This window comes from Mus caroli, chromosome 12, assembly GCF_900094665.2.
Source record: "Mus caroli chromosome 12, CAROLI_EIJ_v1.1, whole genome shotgun sequence".
Classification (NCBI taxonomy): domain Eukaryota; kingdom Metazoa; phylum Chordata; class Mammalia; order Rodentia; family Muridae; genus Mus; species Mus caroli.
Window position 1 is genome coordinate 48973900 of NC_034581.1, and position 17687 is coordinate 48991586.

At 42.0% G+C, this 17687-nt stretch overlaps 1 protein-coding gene across 1 annotated transcript in view; it reads left to right on the top strand.

Annotated features, from left to right (window-relative positions):
• Positions 1 to 17687, top strand: part of Npas3 (neuronal PAS domain protein 3) — an 823498-nt gene that overhangs the window by 380371 nt on the left and 425440 nt on the right. Inside the window, exon 4 of the mRNA XM_021178865.2 lies at positions 13066 to 13142. Coding sequence (XP_021034524.1) covers positions 13066 to 13142 — 77 coding nt within the window. The remainder of the gene's footprint in view (positions 1 to 13065; positions 13143 to 17687) is intronic.

A 17687-nucleotide genomic window follows, 5' to 3' on the forward strand; every position in this document is an offset into this window, starting at 1 on the left:
TAAAATACCATGACCAAGACAACTCAGGGGGAAGGAAGGTTATTGGGGTAGTTGCAGAGGGATAGAGTTCACTGGCAGCAAGAGGAAGACATGGGAGCTGGAACAGCAAGCTGAGCTCCAGGACAGCCAGGGCTATACAGAGAAACCCTGTCTCAAAAAACCAGATAAAAGAAGAAGAAGAAGAAGAAGAGGGGGATGTTATGAGCCTTTGAACTCTCTAAGCCCATCCCTACCAATGTACTTCCCTCAGCAAGGCCACACCTCCTAAACCTACCAAATAGGGCCACCAACTGGGGATCACCTGTGCAAATACTTGAGCCTGTAGGAGGCATTCTGGGTCAGAGCATCATCACAAAGTCAAGCCAGGGGAGCCGTGCTGCCTCGAGTTAGGATGGAGCCAGGAAGCTTCCCGGGGCACAGTTTACACATGCACATGAATCCTAAATCATTGTCTTGGTTAACCTTCAACTAGAACTTCTGTCTTGAGCTTTCTTTTGGACTGGCTAGGCCACTACACTGTAGAATACAGCTTTTGCTCTCCCTCTTCCTCTCTCTGTCCCTGTCCCTCTGTCTCTGTCTCTCTGTCTCCGTCTCTGTCTCTCTGTCTCTCTCTCTCTCAGGATATAAACTTTCTATTAATTTTAATTTATTTATTACATTTTTATTTGCTGTATGTACATGGTTTGTGGGGTATGTGCGTGGAGACCAGAGCTGGAGACCAGTCCCTACCTCACTTTTGAGAAAAGGTCACTAACTGGACCTGAATCTCACTGATTTGGGCAGACGGGCTCCTTGCGGGGCTCCAGGGATCTTCTCGTCTCCACCTCGCTAGCTGGGGTGCTGCTCTGCCTGGGTTTAATGTGGGCGTTAGGAATATGAGCTCTGTCCTATGCCCATGCTTAGGTGGTAAGTACTCTACTGACTATGTCATCTACCAAGACCCTGTCCAGTCACCTCTACTTTACTTTTATGGTGGTGGTGGTGTGTGTAATAATCATCTCTCAGGAAAAACTCAATCCTGAGCCCCAGCCCCCTGAGCATGATGATGAGCAAACGCTGGAGAGGCCTCCCATTCAGCAGCCCTTGCTTTCTTCCTTCAGAACTTAATCCCTGGCTACAGCCTTAACTTATTAGGGGTAGCTCTTCTCCATTTCCTGCCTAGACATGGCAATAGCAATGTTTTTATCCTTCTTCCAAACACATGCCTCCCCTCTCTCCACAACCTGCTAACATAATACAAGCTCAGGTCTTCCCCCACCATCCAGGCCTGCTCAAACTTTCTGAGGGAATCCCTCTGCCTCTGTGAAGATGGTGATGTCCTCTGCAGTGTGTAAGACAGTCTATGACTGGGGTGGCAGGCAGATACCCTCTGCCATTTCTTCCCCTGTGCACAAATCTCCCATATCTTAGGTATACTATTTCTTTCTCTACATGCAGTCACCCCACCACCAATACCACAATAAAAACATGCCTTGTGTGTCTGGAAAGATTTGAGATCATTCAGATCCCAACTATTCTCCTTTATTAATCTTGCAGTTTCACTAGACCTCCTCTCCTCTCCTCTCCTCTCCTCTCCTCTCCTCGGCTTTATATCCTTGAGAGGGTTGTTTATTTGTCAAACTTTGGACCTCCCAAGCTTCTCACATCTGGGGACCTTTCAGGTCTGTTCCTCCTTTAGCTGGATCTTACATCTCTTCTACATGAGGTGCTTGAAGATTGGATTCCTGGAGGGCCTCCTCTGACCTCCTGCTTGTACACAGGTGCCTGGAACCATTTTCCTGTACCTCTTTTTGCACTGTAACTCCCTGTTTCTCCTATGCAGATGTTTGTGTATTGTGATTGCCATTGTGGCCCAGCTTCTCCACAACAATACAGAGCCACCCCTTCTATCCATTCAGTCTTTGATGGCCAATGCCTGGCACTTAGTAGGTCCTCAGTGGGTATTTCCAAGAACCACTGACTTATGTTCTTTCCATCTAACACAATGCCTGGCACAGAGAAAATCCTTAAGGAAGGTATATGAAAAGAACCACCACACTGACACATGTCCCCATGTTTGAACCTCCCACACTGAGGAGACCCCTGACTTTCTGGAAAGGGAAGCAAGACAGCTGGAGGCTGGATAAAAAGGACTGGCTAGTGGCGAAGTCCGTTCTCATCAGAATTCTAGTTCAGTTGTTCAGTTCAGATTTTTGGCAAGGGATGCAAATTCTTTTTCAGAAAATGTTGATTGATTGCACAGTTGTGCCCCACTTCATTTGCAAACCTTCATTATCTCTTTTCCCTTTCCTCGCTCTGTCTGCATTTAGAAGGGGCGGAGCTGTGGATAATTCCACAAGGCAATTTTTGTGAATAAACCCACTAACTGGCTGCTTCTTTCAGTCTCCCAGTCTCCGAACAGAATACAAGTGTCTGCCTTAGCTGTATATTCTGTCTCCGGACCCCCTTACATTCATTCATTTGATTACTTACTCATTCATCCAGTGAATCACTTATTCAGTCCTGCTGATGGTGCAGGGTCTATGTGAAGATTTGGTTCTTGTCTGAAGCAAAAATTCTTGACCTGAGATCTATGGTTGGCTTTCTCTGGAAGTCTCTATAATTACATGCACAAAGCTTTATGCTTCAATACTGTGTTTGGATGAGGGTTTGCTTAAGCAGCCTTATTATTTAAAGAAAGGTGTTAGAAACCTCTGAAACCTTTCCCTAAAGGCTTAAGGTCATCCTTGACTCTAAGTAACAGGTCAAAATGTCTTAATGTTTTCCATGGGAGTGATGAATACGCAAACATATCTCCCTGGGCTGCCCTGGTTCCAAGTCCGATTGTCTTGTGAGTCTGTTGACGGATGCACGTATTCCAAATGGCATCCATCTCTCTAGTTTCCTTTGAAACTTTACCCAAGCCACCCTGAAGCCTATCATAATTTGTCCATGCTGGGGATCTCCTGTTAATCTAACTCATACCTAGTTATGAGTGATTATCCTGCAGTCTTTGTTTCTGTGAAACCCAAGGGAAGATGGTAGAAGTGTTTTTGGTTTCTCGTGGTGGTAGCTAGATGCATTTACCTAATCAAATTATGTCTGAGGCATTCAGCATCATAAAGTGAATGCCAATTACCACTGGAACAGGGCACGAGTGAATCCTTCAAAGGAAAATTCACTGGGCAGTTGCTGACACTTGAATTGCTGCTGGCTCTTTGCCCAAGCGTGTGGAAAATGTTTGTGCTGGTTTGAGGCCTTGATTGCAGTTGGCTCCACGGGGTGTGTAGTGACACTGTAGATATGACATCATGCTTGAGGAAAGGCAGGAGCTGGTGACAAGATACACAGAAAAATTCCTCCTTTTCCCATCAAATATTGGATGAAGGTAGTCAGCAGGAGAGTCTTTAGCTCTGGCCTCTGCTTCCAGTAAACAAGAAGTGAAGGCTGAGTGCCTCCCATGGGTTGGCTACCATGCTGGGAAATCTTTATTTATTCTCTATTTATTGTGTGCCTTCTGTGCTCTGGGCTTCATTTTAACTGCTAGAGTTTTAGCAATACAATCCAAATCCTCTGGGTTGTGAAGGTAGGAGCTAGTGAAGGGACAGATACTATGCAAATAAGTTCTAGGAAAATTAAAGTTGGGTGGGGCCCATCATAAGTCCTCACAATTGCTATAAAGAGGCAGTGACTGTTTTGACAGAAGGAGAAATTGAGGTCCATCGAGCCTAATTTCCCAGTAAGACCCAGCTAATTTGGGATAAATAGGATTTAACACTGGATTTGATTAACTCCAGAGCCCAAATCCTTTCTTCTGTGCAAAGCTGCCTCCCAGTAATATGAACCCTCCTAGTGAGTCTCATCTTCAGGCAGAGGGATAGGCAGCCTCAGACATCCCTCAGAAGGAGCCCGAACATTGCAATGCTGTGCCACTCAGGCATTCAGATGGGGCAGCAGCCAGGTAATGTCTCAGCTGCCTCATACAGTGGTGAGCTCATGATGAGAAGGTGTACTCCAGAGGCCCCAGTGGAAACATTGATGTGGAACTGAAGTAAAAAAGAAATAAAATTGAAAAGTTAGGGTTGTATGCTGGTACCGAGAGCCCATTGGTCCTTGTGGGTGAGGTGTTGTGACTATTCGGTTGTAATCACGAGTCCCAGGAAGGCTGGGGTGCAGTGGAGGTCCATGGTTGACAGTCCATTGGTGATGTAGCTAAAGGAAAACAACATGGAGCAGACAAGATGAAGAGGCTCAAAGCTGGTATGTACAGCTGCTGCCTTTGTGTCTGACAGCAGACCGCCAAAGGTCAGACTACTGTAGCTCATCTGTCATGTGACCACTCATCTGTCATATGACCACTCATCTGTCATGTGACCTCACTGGGAACATTCTGGCTCCCACTCTCCCTGCCCCCATCCTGGCTTCATTTATCTACTTCTGTGTTTTGTTCATTTGCTTGTCAGTCTCCACATAGTGTTCTGGTCATCTGGAGAGTCACTGTGATACCTTCTCATTAGCGTTCCTTTGAATACAATGCCCCTGCAGGGAAGAGAGGCTCAGCAAATATTTTTCATGGATGCTTTTTGCCTTCCTCCTAGAAATGGGAATGGAGGCTTGTGTCCATGAGGTCAATGAGGTAAATGTCTTTCATGCTGTATGCCATTGTTGGGTTATCATATGAGGATGGCTGAACTCTGGAAATGGATCCGCCTGACCTCAAGAGCAGCTGCAGGTGCTGTTACAAGCAGAGCCTTGTGTCTTGTGACCCAGCCTCCCGTGGCCCCACTGCTTTGTGAACCTGTTGACACTGATGGTTCCTTTGGCACAGAAAAAGTTACTCAGGGAGCTGCCAGGCATTGATGTGGCCCAAGAGCCAGAGAGAAAAGGAGAAGGAAGAGAGGGAGAAGGAGAGAGCGGGAAGTGGGAGGGGATGAATGAATACATGAATGGAGGACCAGAAGAGAAAATGTAAAGAAGGAAGGGAAAATTGCTTTTTTTTTTACCCACTAAGGGAAATCAGCTGCTTCCTGCAGATCTGAGGTTTCTAACATCGCCCTGAGTATGTGTGATCTAGGAAACCCAGAGCTGACGACCAGATGTGAGTGGAAGAAGATAACTGGCGGATCTCTTTGTTCCGCCAGTAATGTAACTGACAAACTGAGAGGTAATGGGCACCACTCTGACTGGGAGGCAGAACCTGCATCTGGCTGGTGCCCCTGAAGTTAGGAAGGCTGCAACTGGAAGCAGCTCATCAGCAGGACTTGTAAGACAGTTTGCAAAATGAAAGAAGAAGAGTCCCCACCCATGGGACAGCACCAAATCTCTGATACCACACCCCCCCCCCCACTGACATTTTATACTGGCAAGAAAGGTTTTAGTGTAACTGTGGAAGGACAAGCTACTGTTCTATTCAAATCCCAGAGTTAGGGCATCGTCTTTGTTTGCCTTTGGAGAGCTATGGACATGTGGTGCGTTCCTGTGAGAGACTCTTGATAATCCTGTCTGCCATACCTGGGAAGAAGAAAAGTTTAAACAAGATGAAAGGCCTCTCCAAACTACAGCCTGCTGACTGCCCATGCAAGCTGAGTATATTCTGTGGGGATGGCATGTAGGCCTGTAGCTTCCCAACACATGTATCCGCAGCCCTCTGAGAACTGGATCACTGTTGGGTTTTCAGTCAGCTGAGTGCCTGCTTTCCAGTGGGCGCAACCTGTATTTGCTACAGTATCCCTGAGCCAGAATAAATGATGTTGAATCCTCTTTCTGAGTTCTTACGCAATAAAACTCATGACTCCTGTCTCCTAAGCCTTCATCCTGTGGCCCCCTTGTAACTTCTCCAGGTAGAGAGGGATACAGCCCAACTCTTGCTGTATTTCTGGGAATCTACAGGGAGGAATGGATTGGTGGTTTGTCTAATTTTTAAAAATCATTTATTTATTTATTTTGTATCTGTATTTATTTTGTAAAAAAAAAAATTAAGAAACTCTCATTCCCTCCATTGTATAAAAGAAGTTAATTGTTCAATCCAGTACAACCAAATGCAAGTTTATGAAGCCAATAAATATACCCAGACACACTTTAGTTATCCTTTAAGTAGTTCTGGATAAACAGTCCTTGATAAACAGTACTATGCTCACGCATGCTCCTGTATGTGTGTATGTGTGTGTGTGTGTGTGTGTGTGTGTGTGTTTATTTTAGTTACACATAATATTGTTTTAAAGTAAGAATGTTAAGTTGGAATGATTGAGTAGTAAGTAAAGCTTATTCTAAAAAATAATCCTCTTTGAAACTGAATTATCTGGGGAATCTTATGAAGGTAAAACAGGACCTCCCATGTGCCCTGGCATCTCTTAAGTCACCCATTATGTTCCAAACTCCCCGAGACTCAGCCCAGCTGTGGGTCACGCCTGTCTTTTCTGGAAGATATATTCTCATAAGCTTTGGTGATGAAAGCTACCCACAGGTTCTATCACTCCAAATACTGTTTAGGCCACTGCATTAAGAATCCCATTGTCGCAGGAAAGGGTAGATTCTGTCATCAAGTGCTAACCACCCGGTGAGTGATCATGTGAGGACCTGACATGAGTAGTCCTTAGAGGGATCCCCATATCATGGGGCAAACTCCATTTTATCATTTATTAGCTACGGATGCTGCAACACCTACCTGGAATTCTTATGTCCTCCAGTGGAAATGAGAAGTGAGGTGTGGAAAGTGACTATTTTGATGAGAGATTCTCCTGCAAAAAGGCTGCGGTTTGTTGGTAATCCACTACACAGAAAGCTGGTAAAGGCAGATAGGGAGTGTGGATGCCATTTCAGCTCCTTACTGTGCCATTCTGAAACAGAGAATTGCGAACGGTATTGCAAACTTCTTCCAAATCTGGTCAGTTCCTAAAGTGAGAGGTAGAAACATTCTTCTTGCTAGCCACCCCTGTTGACTTGGTGCTGTGGTAGTTAAAGCAAAACATGCATGGTTTCTGAGACGAGCGGGCAAGATTTCTTTCCTCCCAGTTCAGCAACCCATTTGTAAGCACTAAAACATCCAGGCATATCATCCCTAATTCTTTCAATGAACCCAATCCATACTTAAATTTACCCAGTGCATTCAATCCATACTTAAATTGCAGGAGAAATTTAAATGTGTTGCATCAGAGAACTTTCCAATTAGCATAAGACTGCTTAAAGTTTCAATTATTTCCTTGCATTAAGTCTCTCTCTCTCTCTCTCTCTCTCTCTCTCTCTCTCTCTCTCTCTCTCTCTCTCTCTCTCTCTCTCTCCCCGGATTGGTACTACTCTATAATGTGTAAATGTTCTGGGATTCAGATTATGAGCTTTAAAAAAATATTAAAATATGAGTTTAAAAGTAAGCCCAGAGTGCATTGTTCCAGTTTATAGGGGGGGTATTCTTGTCATTGGTTTTTTTATTATTATTTTAGATTTATTTATTTTATTTTATATACATGAGTGTTTGATCTGCATGTACATATATACCTCATTAATGCCTGGTGCCAGTGGAGGCCAGAAGAAGGCATCAGATCCTCTGGAACTAGAGTTACAGATGATTTTGAGCCACCATGTAGGTGCAGGGAATTGAACCTGTGTCCTCTGCAAGAGCAGCAAATGTTCTAAACTACCAAGCCATCTTTCTAGTTCCTTACTTTTTTTTTATTTTTATTTTTATTTTATTTTATTTCATTTTATTTTATTTGTTTGAGAAGAGTCTCTTTTTGTAGCTATGGCTGAAACTCATTATGTAGGCCAGGCTAGCCTCAAACTCACAGAAACCTGCCTGCTTCTGCCTGCAGAGTGCTGGGATTAAAGGGTTATATTGCCATACTCAGCTCTTATAGTTATTTTTAGTCAGGTCTCCAGAAGCCTGGTTAACAGTGAAAGAGATATTTTTTTTTCTCTGACTTAGATTTTAAAAGGCAGCAACTAGTCTTAGTGAGAGCACCTTGGGAGAACCTTGTATTTGTATTCAGTGTTTACCAGATGTACACCAGAACACCATGTGTTTTCCATGGTGCACCTGGCCTTTCAATTGGAGTTGTAGTCTTAGCATTGTTGTGAGCTACCCTGATACTGAGCCCTGTTTCAGTGCCATTTCTCCAAACTGGCAATTTCTGTATGTAAACCATTCTCAAAGCATATAAGAGTAGGTGAATTGGGGGAGGTCGTGGACACTGGGCAGAACTGTGTGCACTGTATTCAAAACTGGGATTTGATCTAATGTTACATGTAGACAGGCAGTGGAAATTTCCTCAGTAGTCTCACAGAGAGGGAGGGAGGAGAGGGAGAGATAAGGGGAAGGAGTAGAGAGAGGAAGAGAGAATAAGGGAGGGAGAAGGGCGAGGGAGAGAGAGAGAGAGAGAGAGAGAGAGAGAGAGAGAGAGAGAAGGAGGCAGGGAAGAAAGGAATAGGGAGAGGTGGGGAACAGAGAGAGAAAGAGATTTGTAAGGTATAAACCACTATAGCCCCTGAGAAAGCTCTTTCTGGCTTCCCTGACCCTACAGTGAGGGACACTAATTGAGATTTGTCAAGGAAAATCTCTCTTCTTTTCACTGGTAGCCATGGAAAGACTTATTAAGTATCCTCTCCTCCACTCTCCTCCAGCCCCTGGCTTTGCTGAGTCTAAGTACTACAGCTCAGGGAGTGAGGCCTGGAGAAGCCATTCAGCTTGTCCTTTGGGCCTCCCTTCCCCCAAACTCAGTGTGGGTCCAGAGAATGCTCCATGTCTCCAGGATTCAGAGGGCAGACCTAGGAGGTGACTATACCGTCTCTCCCGGTGGAAGGGTCCATTCTTGGGCTGTTGCCAGTAGACTTAAGGGCAGCATTGGCCATGGCTGTTGGGAAATGGGGTGAGGTTAACTCTGTATGAACTTCTTGTCGACCCCTGCCTACTGTTGCACGTGTCATTTTCCTCACCATGGAAGACCTTTCTCTTCTCTCCAGTGAACCCTTCCTCTGGCAGCAGGCTCTCTGTGGCTCCCCACCTGTGGTTGCCCCTTGCATGATGAACTGTGCTGGTAAAGGCTCTCTACATGTGGAGGGCTAGGAAGGGAAAGGGCAAAGCCGGCCTCAAGGCAACCAGAGCCCATGACTTCCCTCCCTTCATTATGTGTGTCTACTGAGCTGTCCTGTTTCTACTTCTAATGGATGCTTCCATAGCAAGTTGACCTTTTGGCTGAATAGGTCAAACTCCCACTGAGTGCTAATCCCTAGTCCTCCCTCCCCACCTTATCCCTGGAGATACAGAACACCGGTTCAGAATATGGCTGGGTGTTGGGAGTGTATTTTTGAAAGAGGATTGTATTTTGGTGCACAGAATTAATTCATGGAGACCACCATGAATGGTTACAACAGGGTCCAGAGTAAAATATTTCAGCTGACATTGTTGAGGTACAAAGTTTATAAACCTGTGTTTAAATGGCAGGCAGTTTCCTTGGCTGTCTTCTTCTTTCTAATGAGGGCTTGGAGAACTTCTCATATCACTGTGGATTTCTGAAGCATAAGACCAGGATTTCCTATGCTGATGTCTTTGAACAAAAAAATAATGCTTTCCCTCTGTACATTTCTTCCTTTTAAAATCTCTAGAACTCTGGGTGCTTGCTGTTCAGCCTCCTTAAATACGAGGTGGTGGCACCTTTTAAGGATTATTTTTGTGCTGGGCCTGGTGTTAAGTATTTGAAGATTTTTCTTGTGTTTGCTTACTGATTCCCAACAGCAGTCACCACTTCCTAGCTAGAGATTTTTCAACACTGAATGGGCACTTAGCTAACGTTGGATGGAGTTTTAAGTTGAATTATATGAGGCACTTGCTTTCTTTTTAACAGTTTATATATGCTGTTCAAATTAGTCATCGCTCCTGTCTGTCAGTGAGTTAGTCGAGATCTTCACAAGACAATGGAAAGTATTCTCCATTTATTTATTAATGTCTTGCTTATGGGTGTGTTTATTAACTTAGTGCTCTTTTGATTTTGAAAGTAGTCACTTATTAAATTAAGTGATAAATGAAGTATATCAGAAGGTGAAATGGAAAAGAAAAAAAAAAAAAACAGAACAACAACCTAGTGCCTTGGTGCTGTTCTGTGGGGTTTACCAAACAAACTTGGAAAGTGTAACCTTTCAGAACAGAGACCTCAGAGACATACTCATGAAGCAGGTCACTGTGCTGAAATCAGCAGACCTCACTGAGGTCAGGCCCATTAGCTTTTCCATGGCTTCAATGATACTTTGTAGACTCAGGGTGATTAATGCAGAGAAACAAAAGAGCTGTGTGCATTGTCCCAGTGTTATAAGCCCACCAATTCTCAAACTGCAGAGAACCAAAGGAGAAGTGCAGGAGAAGTCCATATTTAACATCTATTCAGTTACCAATAATGCCAGAGTTAAAGCAGGGCTCCTACCAGGGGCGTAATGGGCTCCTGTTTAACATATTTATGTTGGCTGTAAAATTAGGAGCTGTCATTACAGCCCCACATCACCTGCATAAGTGCAAAACAGATAAATCAAGAGAAGTTCCAGCATCATAAAAACGCCATCGAGTAGGATAGCATGAAACCACTTACAGGATACTGGTATATTACGCTAGTGGGATGCATGAGCCGAGGCTTCCGGAGAACAAAGAGGAACTGCTCGGGTCAGGGGCAAGGATGCAAGATCTGATGAAGAGGTTTCCTTTGGAGGATGACCTGAGCACAGGTGAAGGAAGAGGAGGAAAAGAAAGGCCAGCAGAAGCCAGGCTTGCATAATCCTGGGATGTTATTCAAGACAACTGTTTCTATGCTTCTAGAAGCATTTGAGCTGCCATCTGTTGTTGCTAGAGCCTGCCTGTGGGCCTTGCTAACATTCTCTGGGAGGCTGGAGGGCTCTCTAAAGTCAGCACTTTCAGTCCCACCTTACTGAGTTGTTCATAGAATGGTTTATGTTATCTAAAGTTCAATTGTAATCCTTCCTTAAATGACATGTGGTTATTTATTTTGAGCCTTGTAATTGAAAATCTCCCCAAATTCTGAACTATTAATAAACTCTGAATCCTAATTACTGCCTCCAAAAGGGAGTGGACATTTTAGAAGTTTTTCAGCTCTCCTCTTCTCCCTCCTAAAAGCCACCCATCCCCATAATCTTTGGGGGGAAAAAAGGCTGCAGATTTTATTCATGTGGGATCATTCACACCAAGCTACCATAATGTGCAATTAACACTGTAGAAACTGAAAACAGTATTCAGCAAGACAGCTGCATTATCAAAAATGCCAAAGGAGTTTTGAAGGGAGTAATGTGCATGTTAGAATAGAAAATTAATCAGAAGCACATGCACACACATATACAGCATAGCTGCCTAAATATATTTAAATATGGAAAAGTAAAATCCTATGTCTGCACCTATGATAAAGATTAATCTCAGCAAAGAGATGGGTTCTTTTTTCATCTGAAAATTATTAGTTACATGTTTGACTTCTGAAGCAAACAGGGACATGGGGCTGAAATTCCAGCTGGAATATTTCTTTTCTTTTCTTTTATTAGATATTTTCTTTATTTACATTTCAGATGTAATCATCACTCTTTAATTGTAGTTTCTACACTTCCACTGAGAAATGTCTCTCTCCTTTTTCTCCTGCGGCCACAATGGCACTTGGCACTTAGCATTCATGCGATCTTCAAAGTACCTTCTAGAGACTTCCTCTCGTGAATAGGAGTAGGCTTCCTGTGTCTACAGCGCCGCGCACCAGGAGCATGCGCTGTTGGTTGTTGTTGCAGCCCTACGTGGCTCTCCGTAGGAGTGATTAATGAGGTCATCAAAATGAAGTGGCATTCCTCTGGTACCGTTTTACAGGATGGTCCTGTCCACTAGCTGAATGTGGGTTTAGCTGTGAGAAAGCCAAGGCTTTTCATGCCGTTTCCAGTTTAAATGGTGGTGAAGAAGCAGGAAGATATGGAGACTCTTTCCTGTCAGAAATGTAGAAAAGCTCTGGACGTGTCCTGTCTTACGCCTCTGTAAGGCAGAGAGGGATCCATGATACTCTAGAACTTAAAGGAAAGGATAAACGAACACCCATAGATCATTAAACTGGCTGGCATTGCACCTTGGAAATACTGGGAAGAAAGGACCCTCACTTCTGGATTCCATCCATACTATGTCTGAAGTGCACTTTAGTTTTGAGATCTCTGTTAGTGGCAGGCACCAGAAAGTTGTCCCCTCAGGTAGAACAGTAACGACTGGCATCTTTAGACCACAAGCAGCCACTGATGGAGGTGCACACTGACCAAGGTCCATCTGCACTGCTCGTTGGTTTTGTAGAATAGTCACATGAGTACTCAGAGATATGGAGGCCACTCTCCATGACACATGGCAGCAGTGCAAAAGCTCCTTAATGAGAATCTGTCATCTGACATGTAACTAACTCTTCCTAAATTCTGATGAACTTGCACATTAGAAAATATTAGTTGTATCCTGTTTGGCTTTTAGGAGTTTATCTTGCTCTGCTAGCTGGGGTAGGACGTTGCTATAGGCACTTAAAAATAACAATGTTATAATTTAGAGAAAAGCTGTATTCATTTGTTCTAAAAGAATAGGACGGCCGGGTGTGGTGGCACACGCCTTTAATCCCAGCACTCGGGAGGCAGAGGCAGGTGGATTTCTGAGTTCGAGGCCAGCCTGGTCTACAAAGTAAGTTCCAGTACAGCCAGGGCTACACAGAGAAACCCTGTCTCGAAAAAAACACACACAAAAAAATAGGAATGTTTGTGTGCGGTTTCTTTGTTTTTGTTTTTGTTTTTTGTATAGGAAAAATATGTAAAAGGTAAGATTTTCGGTCTGGAGGATTTTTGGTTTGTTTTTTGGTTTTGTTTTTTGGCAGGGGTGTTTGTTTGTTTGTTTTAAGTGTATAGATGTTGATGTTCAGCTGAAACTTAAATGCAAACAACTCAGAGCCCAAACTGACGGTGACCAGTGTTTCTTTCAGAACTCACTGATGCTTTAGCAGAACATTAAAACAAATGGGGGGAGATTGAGGATTTGAGACCAGAGCTCCAACTTAATTACTTTTTTTCTTTTCTCTCTCTCTCTTTTTTTCTTTCAAGTTATAGGTGCACAACGAAGGCGGAGCCCCAGCGCACTGGCCATTGAAGTATTTGAAGCACATTTGGGAAGCCACATTTTGCAGGTACCTCTAAAAAGTCTTTCTTCCATCTTATCAAGGAAATGTTGGATTTGAAATCTTCTTATACATTCTTTTAGTTTCAGATATGTGTTTGATTACTGTTATTTTTTCTTGGAATTCACAAATCTTCATGATTTTTTCTCCTTTCCTTTCCTTTTTTAGAAAGCCATTCCTTGAGGGAAAATTAATGAGAAAGGGAGGGCAAGTATTACCTGTGCTATAATAATTTAGATGAATTGCACTTAGTTGATGCACAGTGATCACATGTATGCCGTGTTTGCAAGTGAATATGTTTGTGTCCTCTGAGCTACACATTGCTTATCAAAGAGCAGGGTTTTGTTGTGAAAGTACTGTGGCATTGTGTTTGTGTGTCGCCAAACTTCAGTTCTTTGCTTGAGTTTGTATTTGTTAAATGCAGTCCTGTTGTTTGCCTCCTCAAATTAGAAAACTAGTTAGTGTGAATTCTTAAGCCTATATTTAAGTAAGTGGTTTTGTCAGCACATTTCATGATAAGTAGATGGGAAAGGTATGAGATAAAGTTGTAGTTCTATAGCACCAGAGAAAATTCATCCCTGGATCAGCATCTTATCTAATCATCTTACTATAACCTTAAGATTATTCCATGCGTTTAGTGCTTCTGCCTTCATCAATGGACCGCTGGTCTACATTTAGAAGATGTGCTGATGTTTTCTATATTCTTATCCCTTCAGAGCTAAACGAATGAACAGTCAAAAAGATGACACTCCTAAGTAGGATTGGATCTGCCAGGCTAGCCCGTAAATTGTGTATACTAGGAATTCATTCTGAGTTTCTCCTTGGAGAAAATCAGCTCTTGGTGCAGTCACCCTTTTAGTTCTTGAATCTCTTTCCTGGTAGCTTGAGAATCCTGCCCCACCCCACTCCCCAGCACACATGCGTTTAAAGGAAGAGTTCTTGGTATCCACCTACCATCTCCATCTACCAAGTCTACTGGGTCAAGTAAAGAATGTGTTCTTTTCATCATCCGACTGCAAGGATTTTATTGTGTGAGAAATCATAGTGCACAATGGAAAATTCACAGCACTTAAATGTCTTGACTTTAGTTTATTCTGTTTCTGATTTTCATTCATATCTGCTATTGGACAGGGTGTTTCTTGATCCACCTTGAAGGAACAACATCTGAGTTACCTTTACAATTACTGAAAATTTGTTTAAAGATGCAGAAAGGAGCCCATTTCTCTTTAGAACTTTTGATTTTTATCTTTTTTCCTTCATGTACATACTTGGTTCTGGGTCAGGATCTCTATTACATGTTTTATATAGACTGGGACAGATAAGTTATTGGATTCTTCTGTGACACAGGACTATTGCTAATTAGATTCTGACAAGTTTAGTCCTATACTTAGTCAATAAGATGGAGGTTCAGACTATAACCCTAGATTATTGTTTTCTGATTCAGAGTCCTTTAGGAGTATAAATTAGGAGTTGCAATAATTCAAAACTAATAAAAATTATAAGAGTTTAAACTGATTTTAATTTAGTATAAACATATTATATAGGGTGACTCACAAATATTTGTTCAATATCATGCTTTACTTAGAGAATAGAGGTTTTAAAAGGAGACTGTTGGCTTGTCAGTATGTATGGTTAGTTTATATTGTCCTTAGTCTCCATGCTATAAGACAAGCCTGTATATCTGGGTATTGCTTGGGAAAGGCTGTGCAGACTGTCATTAAAAGTGTAAATTAAAAATGTTTCGTGAAGAACAATGAAGAACCCACAGAAATAGTTTGGAGAACACATGTCTTAAAAGGAATGGTAATGACTGTTCTATACATTGGAAAAACTCAGTAAAGGAAACTGTACTGATTTTCTCCTCATAATACAGAAAAAGGAAAAAAAAAAAGAAGAGAGAGAGAGAGACAGACAGACAGACAGAAAGACAAAAAAAAGACATAAAGAGGAATGAGTGCAGATTAAAAAAAAACAAACAAACAAACCCCATTCTCTTACCGTAAAGATCCAACATACACTGGAACACTTGTGGATTATTTGGAGCCTGTTGTCTTTAAGGGAATATATTGGTTTTTCACAAAAGCAAGATATTTGAGTATAGGTGAGTTATAGGATCTTGAAATTGCCATAGACATTAGAACGTCCCATGTCATTTGATTGGAACACAGTGGTTGTGGAGTGGAAGAATGATACAGTGCTCTATGTAGAACTTTACCCTGCCAAACTTAAGGGTAGTTGTAGCAAGAAGAGCCTTGCCAAGCGCCTCTTAGTTATCTTCCTAGCTAGCAAGGGAAGCCTGCAGTCCACAGACTGATGTCAGTACCACAGACAACAAAATATCAGTATCGCAAAAGTGTACGATGAGTCCGTACATTTTGTTTTGAAAAGATATCTGATAGACTCTAATGGATTGATGGAGTCTGAAGAGAAAATTTTCTTTCTTTTCTTATCCTTCTGTCCTTTGCAAAAAATCTCTTGATAAAATGTCTGTCATTCAGATTACAGGCCTGATCTTAGACCTATGATTTATAGTAATACCATCCCACCAGACTTTCAAATATTGAGTGGGAATACAAAATTCGCTACATGGGGCTATTGTCTGTAATTAGCTTACATTCATTTAGAGAAGGGAAATAGGAAGCTTCTTACAATTAGGAATGTAATAGTAGTTGAGTGTGTTAGGGATCTGAACTATCCGAGTTCTACTTTGCTCATGAGACATCAAGATGGGATCTCAATTGTTGATAAGTGAGTAGTTTCTTAAGCAGAGACAGTGGAATAATTTTCCAATCAAAGACAATGTGGGGTGCAAAGAGGTGCAGACAAATAACCATAAGGCTTCTTTGGAGAATGTAATAACATTTGATGTGATGCCCAGTTCATGTGGACAGGAAACACATGAGTGGTAAAGGTGGGGAAATCCTATAAACCATGTGTTACAGGTCTGCTGGGCTAACATAGGAGGTGCAGGTTCCCTTCTCCAAATGGTGATGATCTTGTGGGAAAGGTTTTCATGCAGTCAGGAGCAAGGAAAGGTTTGGATCCATCAAAACACGGTATCTGGGAGATTGTCAGTTGTGAGAACCTAATGTTAGTATCTAAAGACATTAACATTAAAGAAATTAAGATGCCATTGAGATAGAGCCCCATGGAAGGAGAAGAACATATAGAACTGATACAGTCATTGACACATGGACATCATGGACAGATAAAAGTGACAGGGTTAATAGCACTCGTAGACCCTATAAGTTAAGATAAGATCCTATTCCTTAGAGATTTTTGAAATCCAGTCAAAAAGCAGAGTTGATATAAGGGAAGGAGCTAAAATTCTAGGTATGATCCTAGTTTAAATACTATGAAAGCTAGGGCTGAAAATGGGACTAGGAATTCCAAATCACTGGAGCCTAGATAGCTTTTAACTACAATGGAGGAATGGGCTGAAAACCAGTAGGAATGATCTGGAGGAACAAAGAGGTTAAGGAAAGGAATCCCTGGGACATGTGGTCCATTCGTTTCTAAGCAAAGAAAAGATGACAAAGGAGGAGGAAGCCACAGGATTTGTTTTTGCTCATGAAAGGAATTCTAATAACCCGCTGGTAGATGAAAACCCCTCAGTAAGGTAAACACTCAGTGGTTTTATTCATGGAAAACATGGCGCAGATGAGTGAGATGCAGAAGAAAAGCACAACAAGGTCTGGGGGCGGGGGATGAAAGAGAATCTAGCCAGTTATGGTAGGGTAGAATGACAGCTGAGAAAATGGTGTCTAGGTGAAATATTTTTGCGTATGGTAGAAATACATGTATATGTTAAGGTTCACCGAATAAAGCACTTTTTGATATTGGAAACTAAGTCTATTGCTTTAATAAATGGATGGATGGATAGATGGGTGGGTGGATAGATAGGTGGGTGGATGGATAGATAGATAGATAGATAGATAGATAGATAGATAGATAGATAGATAGAGACAGACAGACAGACAGACAGACAGACAGAGCATAAATCTGTCATTCTTTATATAATTAAAGTATCCCTTATTCATATCCTCTAGCTATACTGAATCATTTTCATTATCATTCATGTTATTTAAATATCATATGAATGTACCATAGTTTATTTATCTAATTTCCTGGCATTATGTATATTGACTATAACTAAAACTTTCCATTTCTAATGTAAATACCAACTATTGTGTGCAAAACTGTGCACTCATGTGTGCCTGTGTGTTTTAATTGTAAAAGTACAGTTCAGGTGGGTAATAGCATGAATGTATTGCAATTTTGCAAAGTCTCATGTATTATGCCAACTTCCCTTCTTATGCCTTCAGTGGATGCATTATATATAATATATAATTATATAATATATGTAGTTTCAGGAAAAAATGAGATCTGTAAGCTCTCTTAAAATTTGATCAGTCTGTACTTTTTGAATAGAGAAAAATTCTAAACTTTGTAGTGATTCTGACCTTGTAAAATTCTCCCTCTCTCCCTGTCCCTCTCCCTCTCCCTGTCCCTCTCCCTCTCCTTTCATGTCTGATTGTTCTGTCTGTTGGTTTA